This window comes from Triplophysa rosa, linkage group LG16, assembly GCF_024868665.1.
Source record: "Triplophysa rosa linkage group LG16, Trosa_1v2, whole genome shotgun sequence".
NCBI classification, from domain to species: domain Eukaryota; kingdom Metazoa; phylum Chordata; class Actinopteri; order Cypriniformes; family Nemacheilidae; genus Triplophysa; species Triplophysa rosa.
Window position 1 is genome coordinate 12,280,753 of NC_079905.1, and position 19,418 is coordinate 12,300,170.

The following is a 19,418-nucleotide window of genomic DNA, read 5'->3' on the forward strand; positions in this document are numbered from 1 at the left end:
AGAGTCCTGTTAAAAAGAATAGGAAAACTGCCTCAAGTGGATACCGCGAGAGTGACAAAACTGTGGCACACTGTCACGACTTTGGAGTGTAGGTCAAGGCCATTTTCCTGATCGCTTGCCAGATTTTCTTTATCTGGGTTCAAATAAATGGTTTTACAAATCTCTCCCCTCGTCCCCATGACTCAGTCGGGGAGGCGAGAGATCGAAGAGAAATGGAATGGGGTGGAGCGACTCTATCAACGTTCTCTGCTTTTTTTTGTGCGCTGTTGTTTCATTCTGTGTGTAAAGGACAGGTTTGGCTGGAGAGGAGGGTACAGATGAAGATGGAACAGCGCTGTGTTCGCTCGTGTAATAACATTCTATTTTTGTTCTGACACAATAGCACCTGGGAAAGACACGGGGTTACTGTAGCTCTGATTCTGTGGCAGAACCAGGGCTGGATGAAATGTGCCTGACAATGAGCTTTTTATTTCGCCGCAGCTGGTTTGGTGCCCAAACCAAAAACTCTCCCTGTGTGGAGAGACCCCAGCAGCTGTTGAAGTCTTTACCATCACAGCTAGCTATAGCTTGACATCATTTAGCATTTGACGATGCATGCTGAATATTTTAGAGAGATGTAATTTTTTAATGGTGAAATATTTTCTCCTTTCTCTTGCCAGAAGAGCCTGGGGCTCTGTTTCACTTTCAGGACATGTCAACTTTTGGCTCAACCAATGCCATGAGTTTAAGGTGGGCCTACATGTGCTTAGCCGTTTAGCATGTAAACGCAAACTTTTAGGTATTAAAGGGATAGTTCAACCAAAAATTTAATTTCATTCATTTCAAACCTGTTTGACTTTCTTCTACAGAACACGAAAGAAGATATTTTGAAGAATGTCGGTAACAGAACAACGGCAGTACCCATTGACTTGCATTGGTTCTGTGTCCCTACAATAGAAGTGAATGGGTCGCTGTTCTGTCACCAACATTCTTTAAAAGATCTTCTTTTGTGTTTTGTAGAACAAAGAAAGTCATACAGGTTTGAAATGCTAAGATGGTGAGTAAATGATGACAGAATTTTCATTTTGCGGTAAACTATCCCTTTAACAAAATGTTGCGTATACGTGTATATAGTATTGCATTACCAGGGAAAACGTGTACTGATGAAAAAAAACACTGTGGCACTTTGAAGTGTTGTTTGGTCACCAGTGACACAGAAGTTAAAAATGTTATATTTAAAAAACTATATAAAAACTATATTTGGCTGCACTTTTTAAGCCAATACACAGTTTCAACCTAATCTCAGTATTTGTGTGATTTATATACAAAGTGCAAGAAAAAAACTGTTATGTCAGTTTGTAAACTTTGGGACATGTCCAGTCAACCAAAACACAGTAAAGAAACTGAAAACACAACTAAATAAAACTTGTGAAAGTTCAGGCAGCCCATGAACCCAATCTGCAATGCCTCAGTGGCACATTCCCCTGAGCTACAGTTAAAGATGCTCTCGCCCTCCACGGATCTATTCTCTTTATGTCATCCTTGGTGCCTAATGACGGGTGTTGGAAAACGCTTGAGCTTTTAACTATAGAAAGAGACAAAAGCACAGAACTCTGCAGGGAGGGCAGCATGTGGGGAATCACGGTGGCTGAATCCCCAGCTCACAGACAAACATTAGCTCACAGTCTAGACACTGGCTTTCTGTTTTAGATGGAGGGATCCCGGAAGGCATAATAACACAACATTAGTTGTTCATAAGATGACATGGCTGATTGCTTTTGTTGTGCTTCTCATTTTTAAATGACCTGACCCTCTTTTGTTCGCGTTCTTTATGTGGTGGGATGGTATTATCAGCTACTCCACTTCTGCGGGGACTTCCAGTTTGACAAAAAAAGTCCTGCTCTGTGCTTGGTTGTGTTTGAGCATTATCACTGTCAGCTGTGAGACTGTCTTCGAGTTGTCTTTTGTCTTATAGTCTCCCAAGTGTCCTTTTTTAGTAAAAAACCACTGAAGTGCCTTTAAATCCTCAGCTTTGTTTGATATGCATTTCCACTAAAACGTCAAGTTTGAATGAAACGTATTGAGTAGCCCCTCCCCTTTGTAAAATAACCAGTAGTGTTTAGTTGGAAATTTGATGAGAAGCCACAGTGCAGTATGATGTTATACAAATTGTTGATCCGTATTGATAGAAGTGGCTGTGAGAGACTGTTTTTAGTTTTGAATGTTTGTCAGTTTTTTTTATATATTCTTGAAATTCTGTCATTAAATACTCGCCCTCTAGTTGTTCCAGACCTGTATACATTTCTTTGTTCTGGAGATATTTTGAAGAATGTTAGCACCTGACAGTTCTGGGCCATCATTGACTACCATAGCTGGAAAAATGTAAATGGTAGTCAAAGGTGCCCCAGAACTGTTTGCTTTCCTAAATTCCTCAAAATGTCTCATTTTGTTTTCAACAAAACAAAAAAATTACACAATATTTTTCCTACGGTAGTCAATAGTGTCCCAGATCTGTCAGTTTCTTACATGCTTCCAAATATCTTTGTGTTCAACCGAACAAAGAAATTTATACAGGCTTGAAACAACTTGAGGGTGAGTAAATGGGGACCATTTTTTTGGGTGAACTATTCCTTTAAAAAATGTATGCAATAACTTGATAAATACACACCATCAAATTGGTTTGTACAATTCCTTTTACAGTAGCTTTATGGGTTACATTCATATTTGCATAAATGTCGCTGCTTTTTGGTAAATATTAGTTTGATAAAGATGCAATACTCTAGAAAAGATTAACTTTTTTTTAACGTAGAGTTTCTGCCATTGTCAGGGCCTTCATAAGATAACCTGCTTTGGATAATGAAATATAAAACCAATTAAATTAATTTACAATAAAAAAAGATACAATGTTTTTATAAAGCTGAATTGACATTATATGTAGTCATTATAAACCGTTATTTCTGAAACGCTTTTCGTATGCAAATGCCAATTGGTTTAATATGTTGTTTATCTATAGACCATTTTAGAAGACGTAAACAACACTGGTCTCAAAGCACTTCCTGTTTCAGATTTTTCCATTTTTATTACTTTTGTCTTAAAGCTATTTGTTTGACATTTCGATACAGTTCTAAATGTTCTGTTAGTTGTTTGTGTAAAAAAACAGAAACAGGAAGTGTTTCTGGACCAGAGTTGTTTACAGTGCATCCTGCTAAATAGTCTATACAATGATATCAAGGTATGTTTTCACAGTGGGTTGTGCTGTACTTTTATAAGAAAATCATTGAGAATGGATGTCATGTTTCATAGAATGGATGTAATGTTTCATGCTCTGCCCTGCATTGACTCAGTAGGTCCAGCCTTTTGCATCACAATCACCAATCCACAGAGCTGTCAATCATAATCACACACCACTGTCCTAATGTAATAGGATACGACGAGACTCACTCGAGGTGGGCAGCACACCCTCTGTAGAAAAAAAGAAAGAACTGGAGGTGGTAAAAGACGACAGAATTCTGTTCGCTGGTGGTTTACCTAGAATGCTTCCACCTCAACCCTGGCACTGTTTGTTGTGGAGTGTGTTTACCATAACACAGGATGCAATTTGCATTTATATAAGCTTTTTCATTAGGAGTTGGTCTCCAAAGCACTCCAAAAACATTAAGAATTTGGTGGAAATGTGGCAGCCAATTTGAAATGGGAGACTAGACAGGACATTATTTTTTTTTCTGTTTATCAGGTGTAAGCATGAGCGAAGTGAAACAAGCCTTCAAATTTAATTGTTCTTCTTGTATCGTTGCTCTTTTTGTATAAAAATGTCACACACTTTTTAGCATTTCATCTTGGGGAAGAATGAGAATGATGCTCTTTTGGCTTTTCATTTTCCTGCATTATTTATGAATTCTTTTGGCTTTTCATTTTCCTGCATAATTTATGTATTTTTTGTTTTTCTTCTGCAGCTGCCAAAAAAGTTTTTTCCTCAAGTGTTGGCAATTGAAAACTTTCAGAGAATTCATATTATTTCCGTTTCCAAAAAAAGTCTGAAATATCTGATGTTATATTGGATAATTAGTGGTGCTAATTTGGCGAATGCAAAAATGGCAGAAAATTGACATTGATTTACTATATTTATCGAGAGCAGAATATCATAGACTATAGAAACAAACGTCAGCATCCTGGCAAGCGGCACCAGTTTAGTTAACAATACTAACCAAAACCGTTTGCATTGCATTTGGATGTACCATACTTTAGACAACACCGTTAAAAGCAAACACAATGTGAATCGCAACAGATTCAAACACGACAGCAATATAAACCTTCTAAAGTTCAGTGAACGGTTCACACTCGGCTCTTTGGTTAACCACGGTCCATCTTGTGTGCAGGTGATCAAGCTGACTTTTGAAGAGTTCGAGCTGGAGCGCGGCTACGACACTCTTACCGTTGGAGATGGAGCGGTAATCGGCGATCAGCGGACGGTCTTTCATGTGTGAGTACTTTTGTTCTTGTTTCGCTTTCTTCTCCATCCTCTCTCGATCTCCGCCCAGGTTGCATCTCCCACTCTTTAACTCTCCTGTCTGCTTGCAGAACCCCTTCCCCGTCTTCTTCTTTCATCTCCCAGTGTCTTGTCTTCATCCAGCCCCTTCGTTTCCTCTCCTCCTCCGCTACTTCTTCCTTTCGCCCTTTTCCATTTCATCTCGTTTCATCAGCCCACCGAGCAGAAGCGTAATGCAGTAGTATCCCGAGCTGTATTGTCAATCACAATGAGTCTCAATGTTAGGACAAGATCACTCCTGCTGCTAAATGTGCATTGCATATTGACGCCCCGTAATGCGGTTTTCCGCACCAGATGCTCCGGAAACGTTGCTGAGTGTGTTGTTATTAATTGCGCTGAAATTTATGGTCTTCATAAAGTTTTATTGATGCCGTTTAAGTGCGCACTCTGGCAGGCCCGGACAGGAGCTTGTGTTCCTTTTGATTGGCCCGGTGTCCCAGGGCGATTTCACTGTGGTTACTCGAAGTCCCCCGGTGGTCTAATGTGCTTAATTATCAGATCCGTAAGCCCTCACAGAGCGATTTTGTCAGTCCCTGCAGGCTTGTACTGGGAGAATCAGGGACTCCCAGTGTTCCCCTAGAAGTGCAGATTGCAGAATGATGGCGCATATACAGTGATAAAAGTGATGTATAGACATTTTTTGAATGATATGTGTCTTTGTTTTTAAGGTTGTCTGGAACCACGACGCCAGATCTGGTGGTCAGCACCAGTCACCAGATGTGGCTTAATTTCAAAACAGATGACACCAGCGGCTCTCTGGGCTTTAAGGTTTCTTTCGAAGGTGAGTATATAAATAAGGTAAAAAAATGCAATAAATGACATGATTGTTAATTATGAACTACGTTTCTTACTTTTAAAACTTGCATCCGAGTTTACATTTACATTATCATGAATCATTTATTTACAAAAAATATGGATTTACTAGGGATGTCCTGACTTTTTGTGCCCCCGATCCGACTCATTTTATTTTGAGTATTTTACTAGTGCTAGGTGTACGCTCCAGGTATATTAAAGGTCCAGTCAGTGAAATCTAGCGGCAAGGTTGCGAATTGCAACCAACCGCTCACTCCACCCCTCCCCCTCACGTTCGAAACACTACGACGGCTGACAGAACATGGCGAATTATATGCAAGGGTACCCGCGGTGTGTGTAGATAGAAATGGCTCATTCTAAGGTCATAAAAACAGAACGCTTCATTGTGTAAGCTCTTTATACACCTCTGATGACTTAGTTATGTATATTGTATTGCATTTCTGTCAATGGAGCCTCCAAAAAAATTACACACTGGACCTTTAAGGTTATTCAAATATTACTATTCAACAGTTCAGCATACTATAAATGATAGCCTGACATATTGTAGCAAACAAAATGACAGAATTAGTCTTTTCAACTAATTCAAATAGCAGGATTAGAATAAACATTAAAATGGCCCTCTTTATCAATAAAGTACAGATAAAATTCTTTTATTGCAGCTGGACAGGAGTTTGTCCTCATTAGACCGAATAACAGAGCTTCATTCAACACTTCCTTAAAACTAAAACGCTCAACACAATACTGCAAGTTCAGTCTGTGCTATTGACATAAATAACTTGCAATTGCTCCAATTGCTTCTATTGTTTACTTCATTTGTAAGTCGCTTTGGATAAAAGCGTCTGCTAAATGACTAAATGTAAATAACTTGGATCTGCCCACTTTTTTGAGGGTTTAGTATTAAATTGTTATTATTGAACGAAGCTCCGGTGCTAATGCCTTGCGGAATGCTCGCGCTGCAGAAATTACAAGCGCACATTTCTACACTGCAGACACAGCTGTCACAGCTCGCGCTCTCGTTTACGAAACTTGCAATGCAGAGGTGATCGGAAATGATCTGGCAAAATATAGCCGATCCCGATCAGGTTAAAAATGCCTTGATCGGCCCCGATCTGCGATCGGCTCGGGGCATCCCTAGGATTTACAGCATTGTAATATATATAAAAAATGTAGTAATTGAAGATTTTAAGAATTAAATGTAACATCATGAACTATTATAAACTAATTTAAATGCAGAGTAATGAAACACTGTAAAAAATCTGTACAAATAGGCCACCTTATACTGTATTAATATGAAGACATTTTCTTTATTGATTTTTGCACTGTATTGAATTTTGCTTTAGGGAAATTTTAGGGGAAAAAAAGGAAAAATGTCTTGCCAGCACATTTTCTGTTGTTGTTGTTTTAACGGTGAAGCGTTTAGCCTGTAGCTTGTGTCAGAAGTTTTCTGCAGTACTTGTAGATGACCTGTAAAAGAAAAAACAAGTACAAAAAACGTATTTTTAAGGACGTGATTATACTATATAATGGTTACTTACCATGTTAATAGAATATTCTCACTTGTAGCCTCTGACCCTGGTGATGTCACTGTGCACTGATGATCCATCACTGTAATAACAAATAATCCTTCTCTTTTTCCTCTTTTAATGTTTACAACACAACAGCCACTTATAACGTATTGAATCATATGGATGGACATGAGAGGCGTTCAGTGCCTGTTTATTTTATTTACTCTATCTCAGTGATTGCAAATAATATCAGGGTGAAGTAGGTGTAATGTAATGAGGTCATCAGTTTGCTGTATCTCATGCCAGCCACCCACATCAATGGTATACTGTACACATAAAGCCCAAATTTACACACCTCCCTGGGGAATCTTGCACCATATGTTTTCTTCTGAGCACATTTCCCAATTTACTTGTGCTCATGGTGGCATCCTGCTATTTGATGGACTCTTGGGGGATCTGTTAAAAGTACAAGCACAGCATGTTCTTCTTTTATTTCCTTTTTTATTTTCTATTTTTCCCTTTACCGTTATACTTTCCGCACATGTGGCGCAGGTCATCATAGCAGACTGTGAGCGTTTAACCTTGTAGGAATGGGGGCCTTGGGACGAGGAGGATATCGTGCAAGAGTGACTGCTAATTTTCTCTTTTCTGAATGTGGATCTGTATGTCTGATTAGAAAGGAGAACAGCATCGTTTTTATTTTGGGGAGGGGTGGAGGGATCGTTTCAAACCAATATTTGCTGTCAAATTCACAATACGCTTCCAAGCCTGGAGTTTTGAGCTTCCTTTTGAGTAGCAGAAACATTAAAGGAAAGTGGGGCAATGTTCATACCATAGCATGATTAAAACAATGAAAGGCACTTAATGAAGTTGAGGATTCTCTTTGAACGTCTGCCTCCCTGCCTTCAAGACAAGATTCAAGCCTGAAATACTGCATCTTCAATTTTTGTGTTTCCGAGCATAATTGCTCAGAATGTTCAGGGTTTGGTGGAAATCCTTGATGTGTTTTTTTTTACTGATGTTCTCTTTAGTAACTTACCGTTATATTCTACAGAACTTTCCAACTTACCCTTAACCTCATTATTCTAAGACTAAATGACATTTGAGAATCTCTGATTTTCTATTAACATTAAAGGTGCAGTGAACTAGGACCACAATTTTAACCCGAGCTTTTGTTATATGAGAGGGAATCGTATTCAAGCGAACATCCTGTAAGTGTCAGAATGAAAACGCCCTTGTTACTGAAATAACAACTGTTATTGACACGAGGTTCAGCGAACGGCAGGTCCTGGAATGCACCTGTCATAGATAGGTTGAACACCGCCTCCACAGAAGAATATCAACGCCTACTTCTCGAGCCCCGCCCACTGGTTCACGCATGACAGTACTGAACACGAGCTGCACGGAACCAGATAGAGCGAGTGTAAGCATCATGCCGTTAAAGATCGCAAAATATTGTGCAGTGCCTGGTTGTGGAAGAACAGTCGCTGCATAACCTTCCTTCGGATTCCCACAGTAGGAATGAGTGGTTGAATTTCATTTTTAAAGACGTTCCAGCTCACGTGGGGAAAACATTGAGTGTTTGTTCGCTTCATTTCAACGCAGATTGAAAATGAACAAGTCTTTGCAGAGAGACTAAAATGAAAAAGCAGTGCTGTGCCGTCAATATTGGATCCGATAGGAATGGCGCAGCAATCTTATGTGAGTAAAACATTCTTGTACTATGCGTCACTATTGTTGTTAGAGATCGCTTGATATGCCCTGATAGTATTACCTGGGGACCTCTAGTCATTTGTAATAATTGTAATCGGCATCTCTGTGATTTGGCGGGCTCATATATCATTTTTCAAGGTTTTATCCACCGTTTGCGAATAATGGAGGCTGTTTTTGAAGTGTTTTGATATTATTTCTGGTGCTGGGTCATTTTGGCCGGGAGTTTACCGTTTGTTTGTTTATTTATCATGAAAACTATAACATTTGAGACCCGCGATCGCGGTGATCTTCTGTCCGGTTCGCGGGTCTTAAATGCTGACATGTACGGTCATATATCACTAAACACCATACAGCTATAGGCTATACAAACTATACGCAAAGCCTTGCCATCACATCCGGGAAATAAGTCTGTAAATTTGAGTAAAATCAAGTTACGTAACGTTACGTGTCTAACCAAATTCACAGAAGGCTCCAACTAAGTCAACTACGCAAACTGCTATCCAATCATAGCAGTGGGCGTTTACTTCCAAGTCTTCTGTGCGGCCCGCCCTTAAAAACCTAGCGTTTCTCCAGCCGGCCTCAAAACCAGGGTAGAAAATAGCCTATTACTTATTGATTTTGATGTTTTTGAATGTAAAAACCACGCGAACGTCAAAAGTAGACATCAGACAATAGTATAAAACAATAAAAACAGCCAGTTCACTGCACCTTTAAAGTCCCTCAGCATTCGAAAATGTTATCACTGAAAACTTATCTTTAGGCTTTAAAATAGCATATGTAAAAGATTTAACAGTAATAATAATTTATTTATGCTTTTAAATTTACATAACGTGATTGGTTACAGGCTTATGATGTAACTGATTTAACTGTCTTTGGTAAACTGCAGTTTTATGGAGAAAATTTTCTGCGATGGTTTAAAATTATGAAATTGCACATGGTTTATCTTAAAGCTTATTAAAACACAACCTAGATGTATAAACAACATTAAAAACTTGATTTTCACCACAGGGGACTTTAACAGAACATTGTAACTAGTGTTGGGGAGATTACATACGCATTTTTCCCGTTATTAGGTGATGTGTTACTTGTTTGCAATATTATTATTCATAACTAAATCTAGAAGCACATACATTGAAGGTGCCCAAGCATTGTAGGAGTTGTTTTAGTATTTGTGAGCGTGATGGGAGTAAAAGTGCGTCATGCTTTATCAGTGGCATTCAGAGTCAAAATACTGCTGTAAACTAAAATAAAGTACAGAGTGGGCCCTATTGTACACCCGGCACAAGGCGCAGCGCAAGTGTTTTTGCTAGTTTCCGCCTGACGCAGTTCTCATTTTTACATCCTGCGCCGCTTTGTTTAAATAGCAAATGCATTTGCGCTCATTTGTGAGCCCATGGGCGTGTTGGTCTAAAAAAGAGGTGTGCTCATGCGCATTGTTGGCACGTTGCTATTTTGAGGAACTGAAAATATTTTCTTTTTAATATATAAAATATATATTTTTTAAATATTTTTTTAAAGTCATATTTAAAGCACGCATTAGGAATGTGCGCCTATAGGTGGGTGCACAGCGCTCGTACATTCTGCTTATTACACACAGAGGGAAGCTCAGCAGCACACAATAATGCCAAATATTACAAATAAATGGATTACAATGTAAAATATTATTAATCTGGACATAAAGATAAAATCCGGCTTGTCCTGTAGACGGTCTGCTTGTGCACTTTAACTTCTCGCATGAGCAGACGCGTTTCCTTTCTGGAGAAGTGTCTGCTCTTCCGAATTCCGCCGTGTAAATAGCAAATCCTCCATGGCGTTAGTGCAACTGGCTCTTATAGGGAATGGAAGATGAGACTCTGATTGGTTTACTGCATGTTTGGCCCACAAAACACCCATTACTGATTAAGAGAATCGGGACAACCTGTTGAGACCATGCGCCCGGGCGCGCCGACCGTTTTCCCGTCGTTAAATTAGCGAAAGTGGATTCGGACATGCCCTGAGTGCATCTGCGCCGTGCGCTTTAAACCATGTGCTTAGATCGTGAAAATAGTGTCTCTGTTGAACTCTTTCTGCTAGAAATGCAGCTGCCGTATATATCAGACAAAATAACAGAATTGTTGACTTAACAGTGGTGACATTTCTGCTAAACAACTCTGTTAGGTCACTGTTAGGTTAAAAAATGTAACACACCAAGTGTGATACATTGTTTCTTATTGTTATGATTCCTGTCTGACTGCACTTAAGATTCATTAAAAGTTAGAAACTATTTTTGAGGGAATAAACACTTTGGGGAATAAACACAGCAAAAAAAAGCATCACTTCCAATAATATAAAAGCTTGCAAGCACATCCACTATAGAGAAGAGAGAGTCTCATTGAGAAACTCAGTGAGAACTATTATTCAAGAGTAACCTGACCTGTTACAATGTTGCATAAATAATGTAGTTACTTTAATGAATAACACAATATTGAAAAATTACATTTTAAAAGTAGCATTAACGAATAATGAAAAAGCAGATGGCCCCTTTTTGGTTTTTAGTAGGTGGGCATGCCCGCAGCATTTCCCCCTCAGCTGTACACTAGAGGTTTTAGGTCTGTCACTTTAAGCTCTTTTCCTCATACCCACACTTGTTTTAAACACATTTGCTACAAATGGCCAATTCCAGCGTTACGGATGTGACATTTTTATACAAAACATGAATTATAAATGGTCAGAGAATGCATTAATTACCTATATATTGAACCATCTGTTTATATTTGACTAAACCTCTGATGATAGAGTCCAGACAAATATCCATCTATGCACGAGTTTTCGATTTTAAAAGAGTGAGATTAATGCATTATGGATGTGACAAAAAAGAGAAAACGCATGTTTTTGAGAGACAGCATACTTTGTAGGATTTCGGTGAATTAAAATGTGCATATCAGAAGCAATAATACCCAACACATGTTGAAGTGATGGCTCTTTTAGAACATAAAATAGTTACTATATTTTCAATTTCATGTGCCCAGGAAAAGAGAATTCTGGACTTGTATGTTGTGTGAGGATAAATGGAATTATCCCATGCCTTCCTGCGTTATTAGTAATCCTTCATTAGGAAGTCAATGACTTCCATCTGTGTTCTGGGATTTAGAAAAGGAAAGTGACTCATGAATAAATCATTGGAAAATTGCTGTGGGTAAATAACAAATGGCAGCCCTTACGGATGTCCTAGAGAGAGTGTGTTTGTCACCGGGCAAAAGATAGCTGTAACAAAGTGTTAGCAAGGGTACTTATTGAATCACGCATATAAACACTCCCACAGGGATAACTTGGCTGCGTAACATTTGTCAAGTAAGGAGACAAGGCCAGATATAGAGTACGTGCAACACTCTCGATTCCTTAATATCAGGGTATATTGGCTCTTTCAAGACATAGGCCTGAAATTCAAGGTCAGGTGGAGACCGCCACACGTTCTGTTACACATGCAAGCTTTTCTATAGGCTGTGCTTGAAATGTTGTTTTGTTATTAGGCAATATATAGTACAGAGGTAAAGAAGGCTGAATAACACAATACCGTTTTTATTTAAATGCAGGATATAACATTTTTGTTGTGCTTTGTTGTAATGATGTTTTTAAACACATTCACCTGTAAGTCATTATGTTTCTGATTCCTTTTTCTCTCTGTCTTGGTCTTTTTTTTATTGGCCTCGTGCTTCTAAATGAGCCCTGACATTCAGAGACAGGTGACGGTATAAAGCAAATAGAGGGAAAAAAGTCAATTCATTAGGAGAGCAAGCCATTCTGAGACTCCACTTGAGCATCAAAGATGGCACTTTGACTGAATATGCTTTGCATTTTGTGAAATAGACAAATTGTGAATTTATGAAAGAAAAAACTGCTGTCCAAAAAACCTTAAAGGTCCAGTGTGTGATATTTTGCAGCATCTAGAGGTGAGGTTGTGAATTGCAACCAACTGCTCACACCACCCTTCCCTTTCGAAGCACTACGGTGGCTGACACAGCACATGAAGAAGATAAAGTATTTACGAAACGCAGTTTGTCCGTTTAGGGCTACTGTAGAAACAAAATGGCGGATACCACGTAAAGGGACACATTGGACCTTTAAATATTGCAATTGAAAAATGGGTGAAAAAAGGATATTGACATCCTATAAAATTATTTAAATGTTTACAATATAATGTAATATAATTTCTTTATCTTTTTACAGAAATTGACCAGGGTGGCTGCGGCGACCCAGGAATCTCAGCCTACGGCAAGAGAGAAGGCTCGGGCTTTCGACATGGTGACAAGCTGTATTTTGAGTGCCTTCCAGCCTTTGAGCTGGTAGGAAAGAAGAACATTACCTGCCAGAAAAATAATCAGTGGTCAGCCAAGAAGCCAAGCTGCGTGTGTAAGTGACAGATGTTACCCAAAATGCAATACATTTCACTCCCACCTCATCACACCTGGGAGGCTGATGCACCGTTATTACTGTCCGGGCACGTCAAAAAGTGAATCTAATGGCTGCGTCTATCGTACAGTGTGTCCCTGCTCCCAGATATTTCCTCTCAGCGGATGAACCATTAAATCATTTACTCTAACTCAACTTAAAGCCAGACTGACAGTTCATTACAGTCATCATTTGAGTCTTTTGATGGCTTTATTTACTTGGAGTTATAAAGTTAGCAAGTTGATCTGAACTGAGATCAAGCTCATTTGAGAGGGGAAGGATAATATATGAACTCATTTGTGAAAATGCAGGTTGCCACTAAAGCATTGCTATCAATCTTATGTAAAAAAGTTTCTATTTTTTTAGTGCAAGGACTATCATTTTAATCGTTTTAGTGCATTTTTTGGTGTTTTATTTTAAATATTGTATTAAATTAGGTGTCGCGTTATGAGTTTGTGATGTTGTGTATACGATGTCTATGATGTTGTTTTTATCACATAGTTGGACACAATAATAATCAAAAAGCATAAACATTTTGAAGCACTGTCACAGTTCCCTGTTCAAGACTCTTTTTGTCTAGACACCTAGATGCTTTGCTGCTATTTGCTAAAATAAAGTTTTTACAGCCACTTAAAAGCTTGAACACTGTCAAAAAGTGCAATGCTATTTGTTAGCATTAGACTAAGTTGTTTTGCTATCATTTCTCTATTATTTTGACTCATGCATACTATCGGTTTCCCGTCCTGTCTTCATTTGTCATTATAATGGCGCCCATCCTATTACATCAACGGCAATACAGTTGACTTACAACTTTGCATTCTGCTATTTTATGACATTATTATTAGCTCAGACAGCGAAGTCATTCATACGACGTGGAAGCATAACAATTTGTCTTCAGTCCACCACCGAGCTCAATTACATCCTCCCCGTGGCTATTTAGTGATGGTTATTGGCCTCTCAGCTTTGTCCCAAATCCTAAAAATGAGTTAATGCCGGTGTGTGGATAATCCCTGCAGATAAACACTCTCTTTCTTTTGCTATGTCTTCAGTCTCATTGTCTTCTGCCGTAGACACCACACGGACCCACACACGCATACATATTAGGAGATCGCAAAATAACAAAAAGGTATTAAAGGTTTAAATGGAGCTTAACAATTGACTGCACTAAGCTCATCTCTTTCTTAGTAGTAGCATTGAAAAAGGGATCTTCTTTTGTTTATATAATGAAATTAGACTTTTTATTATTTCTATTTATGTCTAGTTCCGGTATTACTAAGGGGTTTGTGTTTTATAAATCCTTTTATATTAGGGTATTTAAGGTTACACTTTCCAATAAGGTATGTCAACAGTGACAACATTTGATTTTATTAATGTATTAATAAATGCAGAAATTAACATGAGTAAATTTTAATAAATGCTGTATTATTGTTCATTGTTAGTTTATGTTAGCTAATGCATAAACTAATTGTTAACAAATAGCACCTTATTGTAAAGTGTTACTGTATTTAGACCTCTTACAATTTAAAAGTGAAGTATATTATTTTTGCACCAGTTTTACAGAATGAATTTGTAAAATTATTGCCATTGGTCGACAGATAGTTCGACTCAGACGCACTCTATTGGTTGAGCCATTTTTGATGTTAGGCTATTCAGAATGCTTTAACAAAATGAGTTTGATAGTCAAGAGACGAGAGGCACTGAAATGGGGACAATAACCAAGGACAGTAATTCAGGGCAGGTGACGGGCAGGTGGCAGGAATTAACACTAAAGGAAAACTAACGGGAAGATACAAGGGGCAGGTGAGGGGAATGAAACATTAATGGGACGCTAACGGAGAAACAAGGGGGCGGGGCCAAGAGACGAGACAGGAGGACACATGGCGCAAAGTCATAACAAACAGCCACATGTCTCCACACAAGACGTGGTACTGTCATACCCTGTCCACAAAACTAGGAAACTCTGGACAAGAGGGACAGGATCATGACACCTACAAATGGCTTTCTTATTGTTGTCTCTGCACATTAAGTTAGGATAGGGGAGTTATTTTACCTATTATCGTCTTTAGGAAAGCTGACCTCTGCTGTTACATAGGGCAGAAAGCCTAGAAGCAAGAAATGAGTCATTTCAACATGCATATTCAAAATAAAGAACTGATTTCTCAAGGTCTTGGGTTCTTTTGTCACTAGAACTCTTTGTACATCCTGCAAGATGTAATTTCATACTTACCTCTTTTCTGTTTTGAGCAATTACATATCTCTTTGCATTGTGATTTGAATAGGCAAACGCTGTTGTTGCATTCTGCAAGATTGCTCTATAATATGTATGATGTAGAAAGCCTCCCATGTCTAACTATCTCTTGTTTATATCTTTGCACAGTTTCTTGTTTCTTCAACTTTACAACTCCATCTGGAGTCCTGCTGTCTCCAAACTACCCCCAGGAGTATGGCAACAACATGCACTGCGTGTGGCTGATCATCGCCAAACCCGAGAGCCGCATCAACCTGGCCTTCAATGACCTGAGCATGGAGAAGCAATTTGATTTCTTGTCCATTAAAGACGGGGGCAAGGCAGAGTCGCCCATTCTGGGCACCTTCTCCGGAGACGTGCTGCCGTCACCCATCACTACCAGCGGCCACGTGGCCCGGCTTGAGTTTCTGACCGATCACACCTACACAGATCGCGGCTTCAACATCACCTTCACCAGTACGTTTCAGCGTCTCTTTAATTCTTTTCGTGGAATACATGTGTGATGCATTGAGGTTGTTTTGGGTAAACCCGTTGTTTCAAAACTCCAGTTGGAGGCGTGAATTTGTATTTTACGATGTATAATAGATGACAGATAACATTTTGTCAGCCGTATCAACAGCTGCATCTACTTGTTTCTAGGATACTAGAAACTGTTTTGTTAGAAAGGTTTTGTTTTCTTCCCAGTGGAAACCTGTATATTGCACAAATATTCAAACAAGAACTTTACATGAACTTACAAGAACTGAATGTCTGAGAAATCTGTCAGTGAACGCTTTTCACTGAGGTGATGTGAACAGGACCCATAACCGAATTCTTTAGTTCTTCCCCAAATCTGTTTATGATTAAATAAAGAAAGAGTTAATTAAAGCTTTCGGGAGGTGATAGCACACAGTACGACTCCCTGTGCACTGTGTTTTTGAGAGGTGGGAGGAACATCCACATCATTCTTGTTAATTAAAGAGGTGGCAAACTCCATCAAAGAGCTTGTTGACATAATTTAATGATGATTGATGAGATGCACAATGCTTGGGTTATACATAATGTCATGCATGATATTGCATGATTTATTCTAAGTTAACAGCACTTTAAAGGGGTGTCAGGAAGTGAAGACCAGCTAAGATAGAGTATATTCCATGCAAAACCTGTCTGAAATAAGGTCTGTGGTTAACAAAGCATTTAAGTATTTTCATGTTTTATTCTATGAAATAAAACATCGCAGTAATTACCCGCTCATGATTTTTTTAAGCTTTTATGTGTCTTAAAAACGGCAGTTTATAACAACTTCCTAAAAGCGACTACAGTCATTGTCGGGGATGTCAACCGCCATCACGCGTAAAAATCTCACAAATAATGCAACATCTTAAAAAAATTACTTATCAGGGACCATGTTTTTAAGTACGTTTGAAAAAGTTGTCGGAGGGTTGGTGGTGGTGACGTTGATATCGAGCGACCGTAGTGTAGTCTGTTTATAGCATCATGTTTTACTTCTGGCGGTTGCATTTAGGCCTCAAAAGGAGCAAATGTTGTGTTCATTTGTAAAGATTACTTTGATAGAAAAAAAGTGTAAGTAGCATAAACCTTTGTTTATCAGAGAGCTTTTTTCTGCAATCTTCCAAAAGTCTGTTGGAAAAATCCATAGGCTTATGAGTTGGCCAACAATAAACGTCATCCCTTCTGCACTTTATTCTTTTAGTCCTCACTTTGCTGGTATAAAATTCAACTGGTTCTTACAAAGATAGTTGTGTAAGTACACACATTAGTGCAGTCAAGGTATACATTTAGTAGTTAGTGTTGTGTACGGTATACCCTGGGAGTGGAACCCATGTCATTGCTAGCGGCATGCTCTACTTGTTGAGCTACAGGAGAAAGCAGATTTGCTGGAGAGATTTTGTCGTCTGGTAATGCATCATCTTCCCTGAAGTCCTATCGACGGGCACCGAGTGGCTCCGAGATTCCCACTCAACCAAGGAACTTTGGAAGGCACATTAATCAATATTTTGTTCTAACTAAAATGAATTAGAGTCGTTATTCTACTGAAACGATGAGGCACAACGTTTTCAGTTCAGTGGCTGTATTGAGTGCTCTGTCTTTAATTTATGTTAGACCTGTACAAGGTTTTCTCTTTTTCATTCACGGAAGCAGAATCTTTTGCACCATTCCTCAAAGCTTTTCATCAAGGAAATTGTAACAAAATTCTACTTCTACTTTTTCTAGGTGTTCAGTTAAAAAGGTTGAATGAATACATTTTTCTTTTTACGTGCAGCGTTTCGGCATAACGAGTGTCCTGATCCTGGAGTTCCAGTGAATGGAAAACGTTTCGGTGAGAGTCTTCAGCTTGGCAGCTCGATCTCTTTCCTATGTGAGGAAGGGTTTGTGAAGACCCACGGCTCTCAGACCATCTCCTGCATCCTTAAAGATGGCAATGTTGTGTGGGACAACGCTGTGCCACGTTGTGAAGGTTTGTCCTTTCTATAGTAAATAAAGTAGTAAATATGCAAATTCATAGTGGAATTTGTTTCTGTTTGACCTTATTATTATAAATATATGTTATGTTATTATGTAAATTGTATTTTGGTTTGATATTGTAATTACGGAAGGGCTGTTGTTTTCAAGGCATTTCATGTTTCCCAATGGCTTCCTCCAAACATTCTGCAAATGAATTCTTACATATTATGTCAGAGAGATTAAAGTTACAGAATTGTTAATAATAAAGAAAAACTGACATGTTAAAGAACTGTTAACAGATCAGAGCCTAGTGCTTTACATCATATCTTTTTTCATAAAATTACTAGGGCTGTTCAGCAAATAATCGTGATTAATCGCATCCAGAATAAAAGTTTGCGTTTACATCATTTATGTCTGTGTGTTTATGAATACAAAATGAATGTGAATACTACTTACACATGCATGGGTAGTTGACGAGTAAATCGTACATGTGTCCTATGGTGTGACATAGCAAAATTTTGAAAACACAAACATTTTTATATTATTAATATTTTTAGAGATTTATCGTCATTGTTATTTTTTTTTCTTAATTTTTGCCGTCACACCATAGAAAAATATTAAATATAAAGATTAATAAACGTTTTATATATTTAAATTATTGGTAAATAAAACTAAATGCATCAAAATATTTCCTAAATATATATACATGTGTATGTTTTTGTGTTTATAAATACAAATTAATATGCAAAGTACACAGATATATATTATGTAAACACAAATGTTTATTCTGAATGCGATTAATCACGATTAATTATTGACAACCCTAAAATTATGCACAAAACCGTCATAATCCTATTACATGTACCTGTATTATATGGAGCAAATCAAATATTGTTAAACATTCATAATAAATATTTTTACCAAAATAATAAATGAAGAATAAATATACGTACTGATTGTGCCACTTGACATCATTGAGTGTGTGCTTGAAGTGTTGTCGCAGTTTCTTGCAACAAAATCCAAAAATAGGACGCAACCCTTTTAGTATGCACTTTTAGTATGCACTGAACCCTTAGAAAGTTTCTCTATTTCTTTTTCATTAACACTAATGAGGATACTGAAATGTCTCACGAATGTGTTCAAGCATTTCCACTGTCTAAATCATTTCTCAAAATTGACAAAGAAAAAGCAAGACCTCTGTTTCAGACTCCAGAGCTTCTGCTGCTGTGGCATTAATGTTGTCCTGAGCAGTCAGTTTTAAATCAATCTGATGAAATGTTTAAGAAATCCATATTCCTCTCTTGGATTGCTTGAAATCTTAATGTCTTATGTGACATCTTGACATTGCATGTCCTCCCATTTAATGAAATGCACTGCTGTTTTCTCTTGGAACTCAAAGTTATTTTATGTAATTTATTGAGCATTGCCTTTGATCGATGTCCTTCAATGCACACAATCAAGAGATGACATCCTCCACCACAGCCGGTCAGCACGCAGGGCCTTGTTCTCATGCTCTTGTGCTTCTGTAAATAAAATAAAATTGCTTTCATTAACCAAACTTGCCTGCTATCACCCGATCAGATGTGGTCTTCTGAATTGCACTGCATTGGGGCTTTTAGTTGCGTTGGGTGGCTGTTATCTTTGTTCTGTTTTATTGGTGTTTTTCTCTCTTTATCACATAGTATAGTTAAAAGAGGAATGAAGGACTGAATCAAGTGCACGTGCATTATTTCTGTGCGGC

At 38.3% G+C, this 19,418-nt stretch overlaps 1 protein-coding gene across 1 annotated transcript in view; it reads left to right on the top strand.

The window, feature by feature from the left end:
• Positions 1-19,418, top strand: part of csmd2 (CUB and Sushi multiple domains 2) — a 284,836-nt gene that overhangs the window by 156,836 nt on the left and 108,582 nt on the right. Inside the window, exons 11-15 of the mRNA XM_057354048.1 lie at positions 4,356-4,459; positions 5,194-5,306; positions 12,763-12,945; positions 15,362-15,688; positions 17,496-17,690. Coding sequence (XP_057210031.1) covers positions 4,356-4,459; positions 5,194-5,306; positions 12,763-12,945; positions 15,362-15,688; positions 17,496-17,690 — 922 coding nt within the window. The remainder of the gene's footprint in view (positions 1-4,355; positions 4,460-5,193; positions 5,307-12,762; positions 12,946-15,361; positions 15,689-17,495; positions 17,691-19,418) is intronic.